The following is a 17,943-nucleotide window of genomic DNA, read 5'->3' as shown; positions in this document are numbered from 1 at the left end:
CTGTAAAGCCATGCATTATACATGGAAAAGCCCTCACCGCCGACGCCGCGTATGTATATGGTACTAGGACTACAATCCGACCAACCCGATCCATGTTTAGGTCCGATCCGACTTTAAAACAGGTCAAACCACTATGGGCCAACCCGACCCGACATTGGAAGCAGGAAATGGGAGCTCGAATCGTGTACAAACAAATCAAAAAAACCTTACAAATTCCTATACAATCCCTTTCTTGAATTTTCAAATTTAACCAACGCCCACTATTACAAACAACTTGAAAGCATTCTCACCCCATCACCTCAAATTTTCTACAGAAAATAAAGGAAAATCAAAGTTGGGAAAGCAAGCTAAAATTCTCAAAACAAGCAACGTGCAAGATCTGCACCTTCATACCAAAAAACCAAACCCATTAGCACCATAAATCAAAGAACTTACAAAGCAGTCGTCGTCAATTCTAAAAATATACTTCTTCTTAGACACCCAAAGCAGCGGCAAGCAGAGTCCTTGAAGGAAATGCAGGAGTCTTTGGGACTCAGAATCATGTTGATGTCGTTGCGGTTATAGAGCTCGTAATCGAAGCCATCAGGGACGTTGATGGTCTTCGAAGGATCACCATCTTGGACGATGATGAGGTTGTAAGGCTCAAAGCTCATCTTTCAGCAACGGCGTTGGGGCATGCGAAGAAGCTTCAACGGTAGCCATGGCAGAGAAACAGAGAGCGTGATGGAAGCCGTGTCTGGATTTGGAAGGTTTTGGGACTTTTTCAAAGGCTGCCGTTGTCTGAACTAAGCTGGGTTGCGATTTTACGTTGATGGAAGCTGCAGAGGCTGGAGATGGCAACGTCGTTCTTGATAGACGTTAGGGTTTCTGAACTTTTGTTTGAAGAGAGTGAACTTCAAGTGTCAACCCGCCCCTTTTTTTTTTCTTTATAGCGGTTTCAGCGGGTTCGACCCACACGTTACTTCAACCCGCTATTTTGGTCGAGTCGGGCCACACGGACGGGCCGGGTCCTAATGTTTTCTGCACACCCCTATCCAATATCCCTTCCCTGTCCTTTTTCCTTATATCCAGAAATTTCGTTCATCTCTCTCTTTCTCTCTCTCTCGACTATGGAGCTCTTCTCTGCCCAATCCTTCCTCTTCCTTCTTTCTCTAATTTACGTCTATCTCCTCTTTAACAGTATTTCAAAAAAGAAAGCCATCAACACAGGTTTTAAGTCGTACCCCATTCTCGGAACGCTGCCTGAATTTTTGCAAAACCGACACCGTTTTCTTGACTGGACAGCAGAAACTCTCAATAGCTGCCCCACAAACATAGTTATATTTCGACGTCCCGGCACGATCCACGGTATCTTCACCGCAAACCCATCCAACATTGAGCACATGCTCAAGACCAACTTCGACAACTATCCAAAAGCCGACCGCGACATAACTCTTCTCCAAGACTTTCTTGGCCAAGGAATCTTCAACTCCAACAGAGAACTCTGGAAGGTCCAGAGAAAAACCGCCTATGAATTCAACACCAAATCGATGCGCAACTTTGTCATGGAAAACGTCACCGTGGAGACCAACACCAGACTGATTCCGATTCTAACAAGAGCCCTCTGAAACAGCACGTGTCTTGGATTTGCAGGACATTTTGGAGCGCTTCGCATTCGACAACATATGCAAACTGGCGTTTAACGTTGACCCAGGCTGTCTCGACGGTGATGGAACCTCCGGAGCAGAGTTCATGCGGGCTTTCGAGGACGCTGCATCGCTTATCCCCGAAAGGTACATGTATTTCATCCCAGTTATGGCGAAGATTAATAAGTTTCTCAACATTGGACCAGAGCGAAGGCTAAGAAACGCAATCAGGATGGTCCATGACTTTGCGGATGATATTATTCGGTCGAAAGTGGAACAAAAGGTTGAAAAAGAAGCATACCTATTGTCCAGGTTCATGGCAAACGAAGAAAACTCGCCCGAATTTCTCCGGGATATCGTCATAAGCTTCATTCTTGCAGGACGGGACACGACCTCTTTGGCTTTGAGCTGGTTCTTTTGGCTCCTGTCTTCGAGACCCGAAGTGGAGCGAAACATATTGCAGGAGCTGGAAAAAATCCGAGATCAAAATGGAAAAAAATATAGGCGACTCGTACAGCTTTGACGAGCTCCGGGAGATGCATTATCTGCATGCGGCAATCACTGAAGCCATGAGACTGTACCCCCCCGTACCGATGGATACCAAAGCTTGTCTAAACGACGATATCATGCCGGACGGCACGTTCGTGAAGAAGGGATGGTTTGTCTCGTACCATACGTACGCGATGGGGAGGGTGGAGAGCATGTGGGGAGAAAATTGCCGTGAGTTTTTGCCGGAAAGATGGCTAGAAAATGGAGTGTGTCGGCAAGAGAGCCTGTTTAGGTTTCCAGTTTTCCATGCCGGACCGAGAATGTGTCTGGGAAAAGACATGGCGTATATTCAGATGAAATCGATTGCAGCATCAGTGATGGAGAGATTTGAGATCGAAGCGACGGATAAGGACAAAGATCTGGAGCCATTGTTGTCATTGACTATGAGGATCAAAGGTGGCTTACCCGTGAATGTGAGGAAGAGATCAGCATGTGTGGATGCCGTCATTTGATCATCTACACAATTATCATACAAAGCTGAGATTTCCTCCCATTATCGATATGAATGCATGAACTATTTACAAGAGAATTTTCTTGTAGGAATCTTAGACCTAAAAGATTATATGATCTAAATTATGAATAATTACTGAAAATGAGAAGCTTCTTCAAGTTAATTCGATGGTTGAAGATACTGCCGCGAATGCTAATTCTAAAAAGATAATTCTTTTCATTATATAAGGCTGGCACCACAAGCATCGAGACTGTGAAAGCAACAGAGTCTTAAAAGATGGAAGCAGCAATGCTTTTACATGACCTTAAATTGATTAGGCAAAGGGAATGGCGAGGGAATTTTATCATACCAACATAAATCAAAACGAAAATCAAAGAATCCTACTCATTCTGAACATCAACAAGAAAGATACAAAAGTATATGTTCAAAAGTGGGGAAAAAAGGAATTCTAATCTAGATGCAAATATATAACTCGAGCCTTTTTTCTGACATGAAACCTCGTCAAGGTAGGACTTTTCAAATCCACCCAAGAGTGAACTTCAGAAACACGAACCCACCAGCCACAACTGTGTATTAGGTAATCCATGGGAATTGCTAGTGCAAAATCTAACCTAGGATGTCTGAGTCTATAACTCATTCCAAACCTACCTTCTGAACTTTAGGTTGCACCCTAATGTATATTCCAAGCCTTATTAATTGAAGTCCTTCAGTCTTTTCTTCAGTATATCCATTGATTTCTTCCGTGCACTTTGCTTCGTATTCCTGCTTGAAAGGCTTCCAAAGATCCCATCTGGAGAATCCTTGAATTTCTCACAGATACTGGCCACCTTCTTCCAATCCAATGCATTATAGTTTTTCTCCCTTATAACTGGATTGATGAAGTTATCCGGCTGGCTGCTTAACAAAAGATTTATCAATTGTCGCGCTTGTATTAAAAAGCCTCTAAAACTGCCTTCCTTGTATATTTCACTCAGGCCAGTGCTATGGAACCTCTCATCTGCAAAAGACTCCAGCATCTTTAGATCATTATCGATACCCATAACAGCATTAGCATTGAACCGCTTGACGGTGTCACTAAGAAAAGCTGCCACCATTGAGTTGGATATATGATCAAGAGCTCCACTTCCAACCATGAAGAGAGCATCCAAAGGTAAAATTTGTTGTGCTGTTGACATAATAGTGCCAAGGTAAATGATCACTTCATTCATATTCTCATTCTCATTCCCATTCTGAGCTATTTCCTCTGAATTCCAGTTGATACTTTCTGTTAGTGTCATAAACTCATCTAACTTGGAGTTCACCAAACTCAGCAAAGAATTGTAGGCTACATCCCTTGAAGCTCTGAGAGTCACCTTGGCAGTTAAACTAGCTTGAGGCCTTTCAACTGGTCGAGCAGGCATCCCACAAAGTTGGGCCGCATGTTGAAGAAAAAAATCACAACTTCTTTCAAGAACAGATATGTTTGCAGCAATCTGCATGGCCTGAGACACGCCAATGGTGCCACTACTAATTGTATTTAGTATTGATTCATTTAAAACATCACTCAAAATTTTGTCCAGATACTTCTTCACAATATCATAAACATTAGAATGAACCCCATGAGACAAGTAATCAACAGACCCTTTAATGAATGATCTTATAATGCGGCAGGCATTAGGTACCATGGAGGAGAATGGCGCAATATAAGGGAAAGCTGGCATTATATCTGAGGTCTGGAGGTTAAATGCCAAAACATTATTCTCATAGTCAGTCTCTTTTTTCAACATCATCTGCTCATAGGTGTCACTGGCAATAATATTAACAATTTGTTGACGACACTCTTCCAAAAGAAGCTCATAGTATTTGTCTCGACTCCTATCAAGCACCTCCAGAAGTGGGCCAACCTCATACCCATATTGTCTAAGAGTAGATCCAAGAAGTGTGACATAATCCTTAACCAGGAGAAGGTGGGTAGCAGAATCAATACGAGAGAACTGTTCCTCCAACACCGATGTCATTTTAGAAATAGCAATTTCCCACATTGTCTCGACCTGATCAGCTGACAACAGCCCCCCAGCAGTCCTCAGGACCCTATCCTCCACTATGAAGTAACCAGCAATTTGAGCCAAAAATGTCTGATAGGATTCAACAAAAGGTTGTGCAGAAGAAATTTGCAAGTCTGAATTGAGCTGCAATACTCGGTTTTTATAGTAATATTCATGAAACTGCTCTTGGATTCCAAGACAAGTATGAATGTGATATGCCCGGTACAGAGGTGTCAGATCAAACTTCAATACAGAATCTTCATCAATTTCCTCAACATCTAACATATATGCAAAATCTCCTAAACCAAATACACTCTGTTCTTCGGCTTTCCTCTGGCATTCCAGCATTTCCTCATCCCTCTGGCGAGCTGACGCAGCATGGCCTATTGCTGTCTGTCCAATATTCTTTCCAGAACTCCGTATGTGAACTAACCATTCATTAAACTGACTACGCACTTTCTTTTCAATGTGCAGTCTAATCACTGGAATTGTTTTCTCTATCACCATTCTTAGTGCCTTGACAGGAATATTCTGCAAGTGATTCTTTTCAATCAAATCCAGAGTCTTCAATGCAGGGTAAAACTGGCCTTCAGATATATGATTGTTACATTTAACACAAAGATCCAACACCAGCACACAGACGTTAGACATTTTAATAGATTCAGTCATATTCTTCTTGATGGAATAAGATTCAAGAAGCTCCTCGAGTTTCATTAAAAGAGCACTGCCAACCTCTTGCAGTTTAAAATTATCACTTGAGAGTTCACCTTTCAACTCTTCAGCATCAACCAGCACACCGCGAAGTTCATCAACTGCTAAAATGAATTCCTCATAGTGGGTCTTGCAGAGCTCCTCTATTTCAACTTCCTTCTTCTTCACAACAGCTTTTAGCTGGTGAAGGAGCGCTTCAGGCCGCCCCATCTCAAATGCGTGCCGGACAATAGGACCCAGATCATCTCCATTCCCAATCAAAGTCGCAATGACCAATTCCTCTCCCGCATCCCCATTTTCTGCAACAGGTCTCCTCTTTGGTTTTGTATCCATCTTCTGATCAATCCCAGAATTCAAAACAGACGAATAAATAAAATTGTAAAATGAAAAATGCCCAAATGGAAAACCTCTTGTTACCTATAAAATATATCTCAGAGACCCACAACTTTTATGTCACCTGTACCAAATCCTAGCTTTTTCCATTACTCAAATGGATGTTGTAACCATTTACGTGCGCATATGTATAGGGTTTAGAAAGTTCATTCCCAAAAATGTTAAAACGGTTTTTTTTTTCTACGATATTGACCTTTATCGTACCCACAACATGTTGACAGTAATCCCACGGCGGGGGACTCGAAATCTCAAGATTTCCTACGATAAAGAATCTATAAAAATAATGCTCATCCTAAACCCAACCCCCCCCCCCCCCCTCCCTAAAAAAAGGTCCAAGACTCATAAAGAAAATGAAACGATATTCTCCAATTGGAAAACGAACAGGGAAAGAAAAAGAATAGTTAAAGAAATGGGAAGCATGCTTGGAATATGCATTTACAAATGGGCTCCAATCAAACAAATCAGTGAATAATAAGCAATCACTAGACGCATACTTAGAATTAGATATCAATAAGATGGAGATATGTGCTCCTTTTAACCAACCAAACCCACAATCAACGAAGATAACGAAAACAAGAAGCAATGCTCAAATCTGCTCCCACCGAAACGGGTTGAACAAGCAAAACAAGAAAGAAGAAGAAAACAGAAACCTCGAGAAGCCCAAATGCATTCAAGGAAAGGAGAGCTATAATCATGGCACGGACTTACTCAACGTTAGATACAGAAGCTGGTCGAAGTCCTCCTCAAACAAAACTAACAGGGTTTACGGAGAAATGAAAAACGCTCTGCGAAATCGTTCCCCCTTTCTCGTAATTCTCGGGGATCTTCTTCTCACCCTGTCTGCCGTCTAATTTGTCGGCTTTATTCCCCACTACTGTTTGCGTAGTACCGCAACATTTTTTAAGAAAGCGGGAATTGCTAATTCCACGCCTTGTTTTAGGTCTTCCAGGGTGCCAAAGCCCGGCCTGTCTCAGTGTGTGTGCTGGCCATTGTTTTGTTCATTCAACCTCGTTTTTAATGTGGCATTTTAAATTAAAACTCGATTCTTGTTATCTCCAAAATTTATAAGATTGTATTGAAAAAGCAAGGCACTGCATTAAAACCTAAGCTGTAAGCATTACATTCCATTAGAAGTTTAGAACGGTCATTTGCAAGCTTATTTATGAAAGCACACTATCGACTTTTTATAATAATATTTATTAAAAAATTATATTCTCAAACTGCTGTGTAAAACACACATAGTAATTTGATTTAAAAGATAAATTTAAAAATTTGAATATTATAAATCAAATCTTATCATTTAATTGATGTGTATGTTTTATTTTATGCACCAACTTTAGAATAGAATCAGCCCTACACCATAACCTGCTAACGTGGATTTGTATTTTATATTCTTTTTTCTCAAAAAATGTGTAGGATTGCTGAATATAATTTTTCTTCATCATTATATATCTCACCGTTCAATAATCTTTATATTTTTATGTTTTTTAAATAAATATAGAAACTTGAAATGATATTAAATAGACAAATATAAACGTAATTAAATAATTGTGTAGTTATTATTAACAAGATAAATCCAACCATTATATTCATATTCAATAGTTTAGTTTTTCTCGTAATATTATTTAGGAGATATATACTGTAAAATATAATAGATATAAAAGTGATAAATATGGTGTTAACATTAATGATAAATATCAGAAGGTTAAAATGTCTCATAATTTAATTTAAATAATATAAGTAATAGTGTTTGAGCAAATCATATAAAGAATTAAAAATTAAATGAGCATACATTTCATACAAAAGCAACGTGGCGTAGACTGATTGGAGATTCGAATTAAAATTAAATAGTATTATGACTAATGAAAATTTTTACTCATCATCCCACACACCACACACTATATATAATTGTTTAATTTTTAATTTTTTCTCTTATCAAATGTGTAGTATATGGATGATAACTAGAATAATTCAATTAGTTTAGAAAGAATAAAACCAAAAGAATTAAAAAAAAAAAAAAAAAAAAAACTAAAATAAGTATAGTGTGTAGTGTGATGAGTAGCAAAACTCGACTAATAGTTGTTTGTGCTGATTCAAATACCTTTTGTCCTAACTGCCAAGCAATATGGCTTGTTATGGCTCACACCATATCTCTCAGCATCAACTTGAACCGGGTAGCATATTTATGTTCTTTTGCAATTGTTTCAAGCAACCTCGGCACATCTTCAGCTTAGCCTATATCCTGTTCATTGTCTTATCGCCAAAGTAGGCGATAAGTAAACTATGATTCATATCACAAGAATCTTGGATATGCTGCAGCCTTGGCCTCCTTTCCCACCAAGATTTCATGTGTTGGATCAATGAATGGACTTCTAAGAAACTGCCGACCAAATTAAAGACGGATTAGCAAATATCTCTCTACTGATCCAATCCATCGTGTGCTTTTTGTTAGTCTATTCTTGTTGCAACTACAACACATCTCTGTTCTCCAGATACAGCATCTCTATCTTCACGGGTTAACTTTGCTAGAAATATTCTCTCCCCCCTTCCTGTATAGAAGATTATCCGCTCAACTACACCTTCCTTCAAGGTCTCATCCATGACTACAAGAAACCAGTTCCAACAAGTATAACTTATGCCTAATTCATGCCTCAACTTACTGCAATTGAAGTTCCAAGAGAGAAAAAGTTATTTGTTTTCCATAGAATGTTGCATGGCTTAACAGTTGGCAGATTGACTCCGGTACATTCTTAAATTCGATTCTGCCATATAAACAAAAGTGTGACCAGATACGACCTACAAATGATTCAATGAACTATGATTTGCTCCAGCTTCTCAATTAGAATTGCACCAAATAGCTTGTCCCATATATAAAGTCAAATAGCTGCAATCAGTAAATTGCCCGATTACAAGCTGTGTTGCATGCCAACTATCGATCATATCTACACCTATGAATGTTACCTCCGGGAACAAACTGGAGAGAGAGATAACTGCCACAAATTCTTATGAAAGAGACGAGCTAGCTTTTAAGGTACTGCATCTCAACTGAAGAACATTACAGTATAACTTAACACTATTAAGTTAGGAAAGTATTGGAAGTTCCGACTACATGCAGCGGCTAAAAATTCTATAGATGCTGCTAATTATTCTGTTATATACAAAAACGGATTAGTGTTCGATATCTCCAAAAACTAAAATCCACCTTCAAGTCATCACCAGATGAGGACCAGATCGTGGAAGCACACATGAGTAAGTCACATACTTCACGCTGTCCAAAAGCACGACAACAAAAATCCGAGAAAGGGACTTTGGTGTGATCATGCCATCAACTTCAATCTCTCCAGCCTCCCTGGGATCAACAAGCACCGAAACAATCATTGGTGAAGAAGATTTATTACCTTGAAAGCCTTTGCTCTGCGATGTTTTTCTAATGTGCTCTTCGGTGATGTTATAATTGGATCCAGCCAGTGAAGCTGGAAGACCATTGAGGATCCTTCTATTTCTCCCCTTGTTAAGACGAGTAGCATTCTGTTGATGTTCTGCAGGAACATTGGAAACTGAGGATGCTGGAACTATAGCTCCAGAAGCAGAAGCTGGAGAGACATCAAACTGGAACACTTCGGTGCACATGCCAGAACTCAACATTGGCCCTGTAAAAGGGAAAAGAACCATAAGTATTAAACAAGGTGATGAATGAGTGTCAATCATGACTGACTGCCAATTTCCAGAATCAGTTCAATAAAAAAAACATGCATGGACACCAGAAACATGAGATCAATGGTAACCCATCAATAAAACTCACAGCCCAGCACCGAAACACCAGAAATGAGAACCAAAATGATGAGGTAATTAATTTTTCAACAGTCAGGGTGGTTACAATTAATGATTTACCTGACAAACTAAATTTAGTTATAAAATGATGGGAAATGTTCTCTTAAACATCTTATATGAAAGTCAGAATGTCGGGAGCCCGAAGTCAGAAGTTGGTTTAACACATCAATGATAGAAGAGAAACTACAAGCATAATACCATGGTGTAAGTAGCTTCCCTTTAAGGCACATGGCAGCTGAAGAACATGCACCTCTTAAGAGTATCTCAATTCGCGTGAAAAGGTTGTTATCCAGTGCACTCACTAGATAAACATTTTGACCCTACATTAAGCTCCAGGTCTTCATTTGTTATAGTGACTAGGAATGCAAATATAAAACACCATTAATCCCTTCAAATGTACACATAACTATGTCCGCAGTTAAAACCTGAATCAAGAAACTTGAACATGGCAGTCGTATACATTTCCTCAATTACTGAAGCCAGACAGCAACCCAAATTCCAAAAATATATGGGCAATAGTAGAAAACAAAAGGTGACTTAAACCAAACCAACTGATCAGGTAAAAAGTTTGTGCCAATTCCTTAAAAATCCCAACTAGATGAATGGGCATAATAAAACAGTACCATAGAAAAATAAATAGGACAGTATCAAAAAATTGATACCGGGGAAAAAGCCTACCATTAACAAGTTAACTGCTGAAATAGCCCATAAAACCATCACTGAAAATGTTTATATTTTTGCTGATGGAAATAACTCACAGACCTGTCAATGAATGCATGAGTGTCTCTTGTGTAGTTGTATACGATGCATTAATGAAGTTCAAAATTTTTAACAAAGTCTGAATTCAAAATTTTATACTACAAATCTTGTCACTTTATGCAATCTAATATATATACACACACACGTGTGTGTATATATATATTTTTTCTTATAAGTATGTATATATATACATATTTATATATATATATATATATATTTATCATTAAAGAATAATTTTATTGATGAGAAATAGGCATGGCTCAAGTACAAACATACATACAAATATATATATATATATATTAACTTTGCAGTGAAATAAGAGGACACCCTACAGCATGTAACAGCACATAACTCCAGCCATGAAGCACGCAAGGGCTGATTTCGCATCTGACATAAAGACTGCATGATAGGTGCTTCATTTGCTTGTCGGTACTGGTAAAACTAATTTTATATAGTGAAAGATTAAATTCAATATAACCACTTTTAATGGCATGAACATTCATGATTTCCTTGTATTTGGGCTATGTCTACTTCTCATCAATAAAGTTCTTATTTAGTGATAATAAAAATATATATATCACCACAAGGAACAATGAAATCCATCGCACAACTACCTAAAAGAGTATATATATCTATTAGAGTATATATGCACTGTCAAAAGTAAGGAATCAAATGCTCCTCTCCAACATATCAGGCATGCGCCACTATCCTAAATGCATACATAAAGAATCTAGGAAAATAGACAAGTTGAGAGCACAATGAATTTATCTTATTTTTCGTATAAGTTAAGTTGATAGCACAATTATTACCCGCAAGGCCTTCGCGGAACCATTGTTGTAGTTTACCATCTACCGCAGTTGACTTCAAATGGTCTTTTAAAGTATCGGTAGAACCAGAGGCAAGAGCCTTCTGTCCCCAGTAGGATTTCTAAACACGTGAGAATGTCTCATTCTACTGCCTCCAACTTCAGGAATTGCCAGTGCTGGAGCTAAATCTCCAGGAATTGCCAAACCAGTTTCTCTATTAACCTCCTTTCCAGGAGTAGCTTGAGATGCCATAGCTTTCTCACTGGCCAGGACAGAATGAATAATCAAGTTACCATCAATCTTCACAAGCTTATCATTCCTTGGCACATACAAAGAAGCAACAAGAGGCTCGCTAGCATTTCCTAGATTAACAAATTCATCTGAACCCAGTAAAGGCTGTGTTGCTTGTCTTTTCCGTTCAAAATCCGACTCTTTCGCTCTAATGCGACCTCTCTCATAATTTACTCTGTGAGAAGTATCATATTCACCGCTAGAAAATCCAACTCTCACACCTTCTCCAGATCCATTACAATTTCTATCAACGTTCAAAACCCTGCCAAGGTGCTGACTGTAGAACTTATCATTGACATAATCCAATCCTCCAGGAACTTTGTCCCCTACTCCTCCATATCTAACATTCACAAAAGGAACTAACCCACCAAATAGCAAGAAGAAAAACAATAAACCCAGAAAACTAACACTCGCAACCTTCTTAGTTTTCCCCTCACTCTTCTTAGTCTCCGACTTCTTCGCCTTTGGCGCTGATACAGGCTGCTGAGGTTTCAATCTCGGTATCGGTACCAAAGGTACCTGAGACCCTTGCGGTTTCACCACATACGGCGGACATGGCACCCACGGATAACCCACGGGCGCCATCGCAGGATGGGGGAACATTCCCGGATGCGGTGCACACATGCCACCAGAGGCGCCACCACTCAGTTGCTGACGTAAACTGGCATTCTCGGCCACAATATAAGATATCTTAGTGTTCAATTCCCCAATAGTGGAATGCATGGTCCTCAGTTTATCCTCCAGCTCCTCCACGTAGTGTTTCTTCCTCTGCCTAGACAACTGAGCACTTTCGCGGTTCCTCATCAGCCTCGCCTTCCTCTTCTCTTCATCTTCGTCTGCCGGGGCATTGAAATTCGCATTCTCTGACGACTTCCTGTACTTAGTGGTCCTCGAATCCGTAGCGGTCCCTTCCCCCTGCTCTTTCTTCCTCTTCGACACGCAATTTTTGGACCCCATCCCCTCCTCCGCCTTAATCTTCTGATTGACGACTATCACATTTGACGAATCCGGTGAAGGAGGACGGTAACCTGAACCCTGCGATGACACAGACCCGCCCCCGCCCGAGAACTCGCGGTCGCAACGGCCAGAATCCGATGACGGAAAATTCAAAACTCCAGCGACAATCGGGTCCCCATTACCGGAATTATCAGAAGAAACCGGAGGAGAATACTCGCGGCCGTAGCTATCAGACTCGGACGCTGGGAAATTAAGAAATTCACCAACATCCGAGCCCCGATCGCTGGAGACGCCGGAAGCACTCGATTCCTGAGACAAAGAATTCAAGAGCTGATCAGGTTGATCCGGGGCGGGCAGTTGAAGCTCGTGGTGCACGTCGGAGGTGAGAAAGTCTTCAGTTTCGGAGGGAAGGTATAGATCTTGGAGATCGTCAAAATTGAGGTCGAAATCAACGTTCTCGTCGAACCCTAACCCCATGCCAAGATCCGACACGAATGTTTCGGAGTTCATACTGTTGGTACTGTTGTTGACCTCCTCGGAGAAGAATATAGAATCGAGAGGAGGAATTGGGAGCGAATCGAAATCCGTAGTGAAATTGTTAAGGTGTTGGTTAGGGTCCATTGGTGGTGGCTCGGCGACCGGTCCGTCAGCCATTGCTAGGGTTTTTCGAACAAAAAAGAGGGTTCCAGAAGTCAGAAACCCGTTTATAGTCTTTTCCCTCTTTACTCTCTCTCTATTTATTTTCCTTTATCTTTTTTCATGTTTTTGGGAGGCGGATTGAGATCATTTGCACCTGAAACCATCCGGGTCACGCAACGGAATAACTAGGGGTGACAAATGATGTTTAAAGAGAATGTTGCGTCATGTAATTAGTTTAAAAAAATAATAAGTATAAAATTTTTTAAAAATTATATTTTTTTAATAATATATATATTAATTTTTATAAAATAACTATAAAATAAAAAAATAATAAGTATAAAATTTTTTAAAAATTATATTTTTTTAATAATATATATATTAATTTTTATAAAATAACTATAAAATACAAACGTATTGTACGATTATATATAATATTATTTTTTTAGTAATCTTTGTCAACATTTAATTAAGAAAAAATTTATTTAACATCTCAACTATCATTATCCTCCTATCATTCCATAATATGGTATTAAATAATGAGTTCACAAGTAAAATATAATAAATAATTTATAATCACCTAATACCACATCATAGAATGATGAAAGAATGATGGAAGTTAAAATTATGAGTATCATTACTCTTTAATTATATAGATCAATCTTCAATCCAATCCGTTAAGTTAAATGTATTAAACTTACAAACTTTAATTTAATCTATTTAGATAACGAATTATGTTGTGTGATCCGTTTTGACCCGTTTATTAATTAATTAAAAATATATTAACATAACACGATTTATTTTAACCCATTTATTTCATGAAAATAGGTTGAACTAAAACGTATAACTCATTTGACCTGATTAACATAATTTTACATAAATTTTAAAATTTACACATATTAATAACCACAATATCTTAAAAAGTATATATCAATATTTTTCAAATTATAATATCTAATAAAATTAATATTACAAACTATATAATAATAAATATAAATACTTCGTTTGGTTCCTCAACCCATCTTGATTCATCTTAACTCATCATTACAATTTTTTCAAATTTCAATACAAAATATAATAAACAATTCAATTTTTTTAAATTCTAAAACAATAATAATATTAAATAATATTTTATCAATTCAGTTCAACTCAATTCAATATCCAAACGCCATAAAGTCTAAAATTACTATTTTAACAATAAAATAATAAAAAATATAGACATACTGAAAAATAACAGTATTACAACTTAACAATAATAAAATTTTAATTTTAAAATAAATTTTAAATAGATCAAAACAATTTAATTTTGTATTAAGAAAGTTAACCTATATATAAGACGTATCTTAACGAATCAATTTATTTTGATATAAATTCATTTACATCAAATTCAAACTCATTAATTTCACATCGTTTTTATATTGAATTTACGAATCGCGTTGCATATTATTACACCCAACGGAATTTGTAAACGAAATAATTTGGAAACGGAGCGGATCAACGTTCCCAAGCGCGTGCATTGAGCATGAAACAACGCGCCTAAAGTCAGGCTCCTTATCCTCCACGTGTCAAAAGCAATGCGAAAACTGGGACCACGAAATTCATTGGGAACTACCTGGAATCTTGACCACACTCGCGGCTCGCGACAGCATTACATTTAAGATTTTTTTTTTTTTTTCTAATATCCTAAATGTGGTGTGCAATATTCCTCGCCTCTAATTAACTATTTCCATATTTTTATAATTTTTATTTGAATTTTAGATTTAATTATATAAGAGACATAGGAAGATACAAGCCTTGTTTATTTATATTAGAAAATTATATAAGAGACATTTAAAGTTGTGTGAGTGTGTCATCCATCAAAGAAAACATAATTGCGTGAGTGAATCTATTGTTGCAAGTCTCTACTTCTCTACAGTTCTAAAGGTCATAGCAACACAATCTCTCTCAAAACCCTCTCAAAATCCTTCTCTCAAAACCCTCCCAGACCCAGAGTTAGCGAAAGGAGGTGGGAGCTTCGGCTCCTCCCCCCTCATCTATTTTCCTTCTACTCCCTTCTCTTATTGTCTGTGTAGTTTTTTTGGTTTAATTTTTATATTTTTCAGGCCTAATAAAGAGAGGATTGCCGTTCGGGTCTTTCCGGCCGTCGCTTTTTAACACACGCCCCACCGAGATGATGCCCCGCCGCCGATATTCAAGACCACTGAATCCGGCGTCTATCGGAGTGGAACGTAGCCCGCACGCGCGGGAGGAAGTTTTCGGATCTCATCTGCACGTGTCCATCACGCACCACCAGGGAGCCTTCTACCGACACCACGCTCGGCTTCTCCGGATTCCTCGACTTTGGGACTTCCAAGATTGATTGTCGACTTTCCTTCCACAGCGACCAGTGAACTGCACGCGCTACTGCCGAATCTATGTGCACTGTTCATTCGTTTTGTTGTTCAGTTTGTTCATTTTGACCCAAGTGGGGTGTTGAGTGTTTAGATCGGATGCAATCTGAGGCAAGAGCTGTTCGAGAGAGGCAGATGAAGTTACGGCAGGTGGTCGTACGGCCAGTGCTCGTGCGTAGGTGCTGCCTGCGCAGTGGATGCTATGTGTCCGTGCGTGAGTTGGGTGCTCATGTCGTCGGGGCTCGATTTGCAGATGCTTGCGGTAGGAGTGACGTCCGGGTTCACGCCAGTGCTTGTGGCTTTGTAGTTGGTTATGTGTTTTTATCTGTAGTTTTTTTGTTATTTTAGTTAGTAATATAATTAGAAATAGACTATTGGATTTAATGTCCATAGTAATGTCCCGTACTTTTTCTCCCTGTGAGGACAAAGGGGTCGTGAAGTTCTGTTTTTACAGAGCGCTTTCTCTGTTAGGAGAGAGTTTTTAGAAGTTAAGACAATTTCCGCCACAAAAGAATTTGTGTGTGGAAAAGTCCCAGAGCTGATGCGTAGTTTGGCTTATAGTCTGAATTTTTCATGTATAAGTCTTATTTGTAACTTCAGTTCATTAATGAAACGAGTCTGTTTCCTTAAAAAAAAAAAAAAAAAAAAAAGTGTCTACTTCTCTTTAAATATGTTTATTTATTTTTTCTATATTTTAAAATTCAAAGAAAAAACATCTAAATTTAATACATTTATCATGATCAATGTACTATATTCCTATTTTATTTTTATTTTTAACATTATTCATAAATAATGTTACGTTAATGCAGTAAAATAAGTATAAAATAATAATATAATATAACGTATTTTTTATTTTAGACTGATTATTTAAATAGAAGAATTACTTAAAATATGACAAAAAAATAAATTCAGAAAAAAATATTTATTGTTTTTAATCGATTGTATAAGTATGACTCCTCGTCCGAACGTGGCATTCACTTATTATTAATAAATAGTAACGAGTAAGTTACATTGTGATGCTCTTATAATTTTTTTTTTTTTTTTTTTAAGTATTTTTTGAGTGGTAACAGCTATAGCCTATGGGGGCAATGGGGATATGGGAACTTCGTTACGTGGCGTTGGTGAAGACTTACCGTTTCCGCCACGCATACTCAGTAGTGTAGCTTCAATTCCATGTCACTGCATGTGTTGTTGATGATACTCCTTTGGGAATACACAAACTTCCTCTCGTATTTTAATCATTTCTCCTATTATTAAATGAAAACCCTTTTCTATAATCTAATGGTTTTTAGCATTTGAAACTGTAGACAAGATAATTTGTCCTAACACGTTAATTATATATAGAGGAATGTTAGGTACAAGTTTTTAATTGACAAATTTCATGTTGACCTTTTAAAAAAATATGGACCTCACTAAAAAAAAGGTTTTTCTTATATTTTTTATGGTGGAGTCTACTTTTTTTTATAAAAAACATATGCAAAACTTGTCTATTAAGATTTGTACAAATAGTTTCTCTTACATACGTGGTCTATACTATCAAATCTTACAAATTTTATCTAATCGGCGTATAATTTGTTATTTTTATTATTTTATTTAAATATATACATATTTAAGCATTAAGATAAAATGATAAAAATGACAAATCAAATATTGATTAAATGAATGTGTGTAACGTAAGACTTTCATATAGAATTTCTCTTGAGACTTTTGCATGGCCAAGTCATCTAGTATAACACACTTTTTAAAAATATAGAATGAAAAATAAAAAATAAAAATAAAATTTGCTTGAAACTTCAAGTATACTCTAAGCATGACTCTTCCTTTCACGACGTCCACTTAACAAATTTCTTTCCTTTTGCTGCGTGTCTTTCTAAATGCCAAGTCATTAGAAGCTTAATAAACATTAAAAGCTCACAAATATGTGAGTGGAAAATAGGAAAGGGTAACATGCTGGGCCGTCTTCCTTGTATTTTATCCTTCAAGGCAATCAGCCTCTTTTTCCTCTACATCCAGGTAGTAGAGTCGACAACAGAACGTTCCCAACTCGCATACAAAGGTAAGGCAATGGGCCAGCTTGGCGAGCTTTCGGTTGTTAAGTACAGTCGGCCTCCCAATTCTCTTTCAGGGCGGAGCCCAGCTTGGCACGGCAAGGGCAACTTGTGGTCCATTGGGTTCGTTAAATGGAATTGGGCCTATATTTTAGACTATTTTTAATGTTATTTTAAGATATCTACACTACATATTATTCACGTGACATTTATAAATCTTAAATAATGAGATTTAATCTATAAGATTTAAATTTTAAAATTTATTTTTGTAAATCAAATTATATCATGCATCCAATGTGTGGTGGAGATGACTTTTTAATACCAACTTTAAATCATAATTTTTCTCAATTTTATCATAAACATATTGTTAATGTCTTAATTTGCACAATAGACCGAAAAAGAGGAAAGAGTTATCCCTAGCTCACGAGATGATTCAGGTTTCGATACAGTACTCATCACGTTCATCCATAAC

General features: G+C 37.7%; 2 protein-coding genes and 1 pseudogene across 3 annotated transcripts; 1 reads left to right on the top strand and 2 right to left on the bottom strand.

Annotated features, from left to right (window-relative positions):
* Positions 1-1,069: 1,069 nt before the first annotated feature.
* On the top strand, positions 1,070-2,808 carry LOC121265234 (annotated as a pseudogene).
* Positions 2,809-2,934: 126 nt separating this feature from the next.
* On the bottom strand, positions 2,935-6,655 carry LOC121265233 (exocyst complex component SEC15A-like). 2 transcript variants are annotated; one of them, XM_041168779.1, is made up of 2 exons: positions 6,466-6,655; positions 2,935-5,696 (listed from the first exon to the last, which is right to left on the bottom strand). In XM_041168779.1, the coding sequence occupies exon 2, from the start codon at positions 5,691-5,693 to the stop codon at positions 3,318-3,320; it is 2,376 nt and encodes a 791-aa protein (XP_041024713.1). In that variant the 5' UTR covers positions 5,694-5,696; positions 6,466-6,655; the 3' UTR covers positions 2,935-3,317. The 2 variants fall into 2 exon arrangements, with proteins under 2 accessions (XP_041024713.1, XP_041024715.1); XM_041168781.1 differs by having other exon boundaries at positions 2,935-5,693.
* A 2,118-nt stretch (positions 6,656-8,773) lies between these two features.
* On the bottom strand, positions 8,774-13,181 carry LOC121264786 (bZIP transcription factor 17-like). The gene is given in 3 exon segments (XM_041168086.1): positions 8,774-9,403; positions 11,153-11,257; positions 11,260-13,181. Coding segments are annotated over 3 exon segments (2,343 nt in total). The 5' UTR covers positions 13,052-13,181; the 3' UTR covers positions 8,774-8,957.
* Between the last annotated feature and the right edge of the window lie 4,762 nt (positions 13,182-17,943).

This window comes from Juglans microcarpa x Juglans regia, chromosome 5D (genome assembly GCF_004785595.1).
Source record: "Juglans microcarpa x Juglans regia isolate MS1-56 chromosome 5D, Jm3101_v1.0, whole genome shotgun sequence".
NCBI classification, from domain to species: domain Eukaryota; kingdom Viridiplantae; phylum Streptophyta; class Magnoliopsida; order Fagales; family Juglandaceae; genus Juglans; species Juglans microcarpa x Juglans regia.
This window is presented reverse-complemented; position numbering and strand designations above follow the sequence as displayed.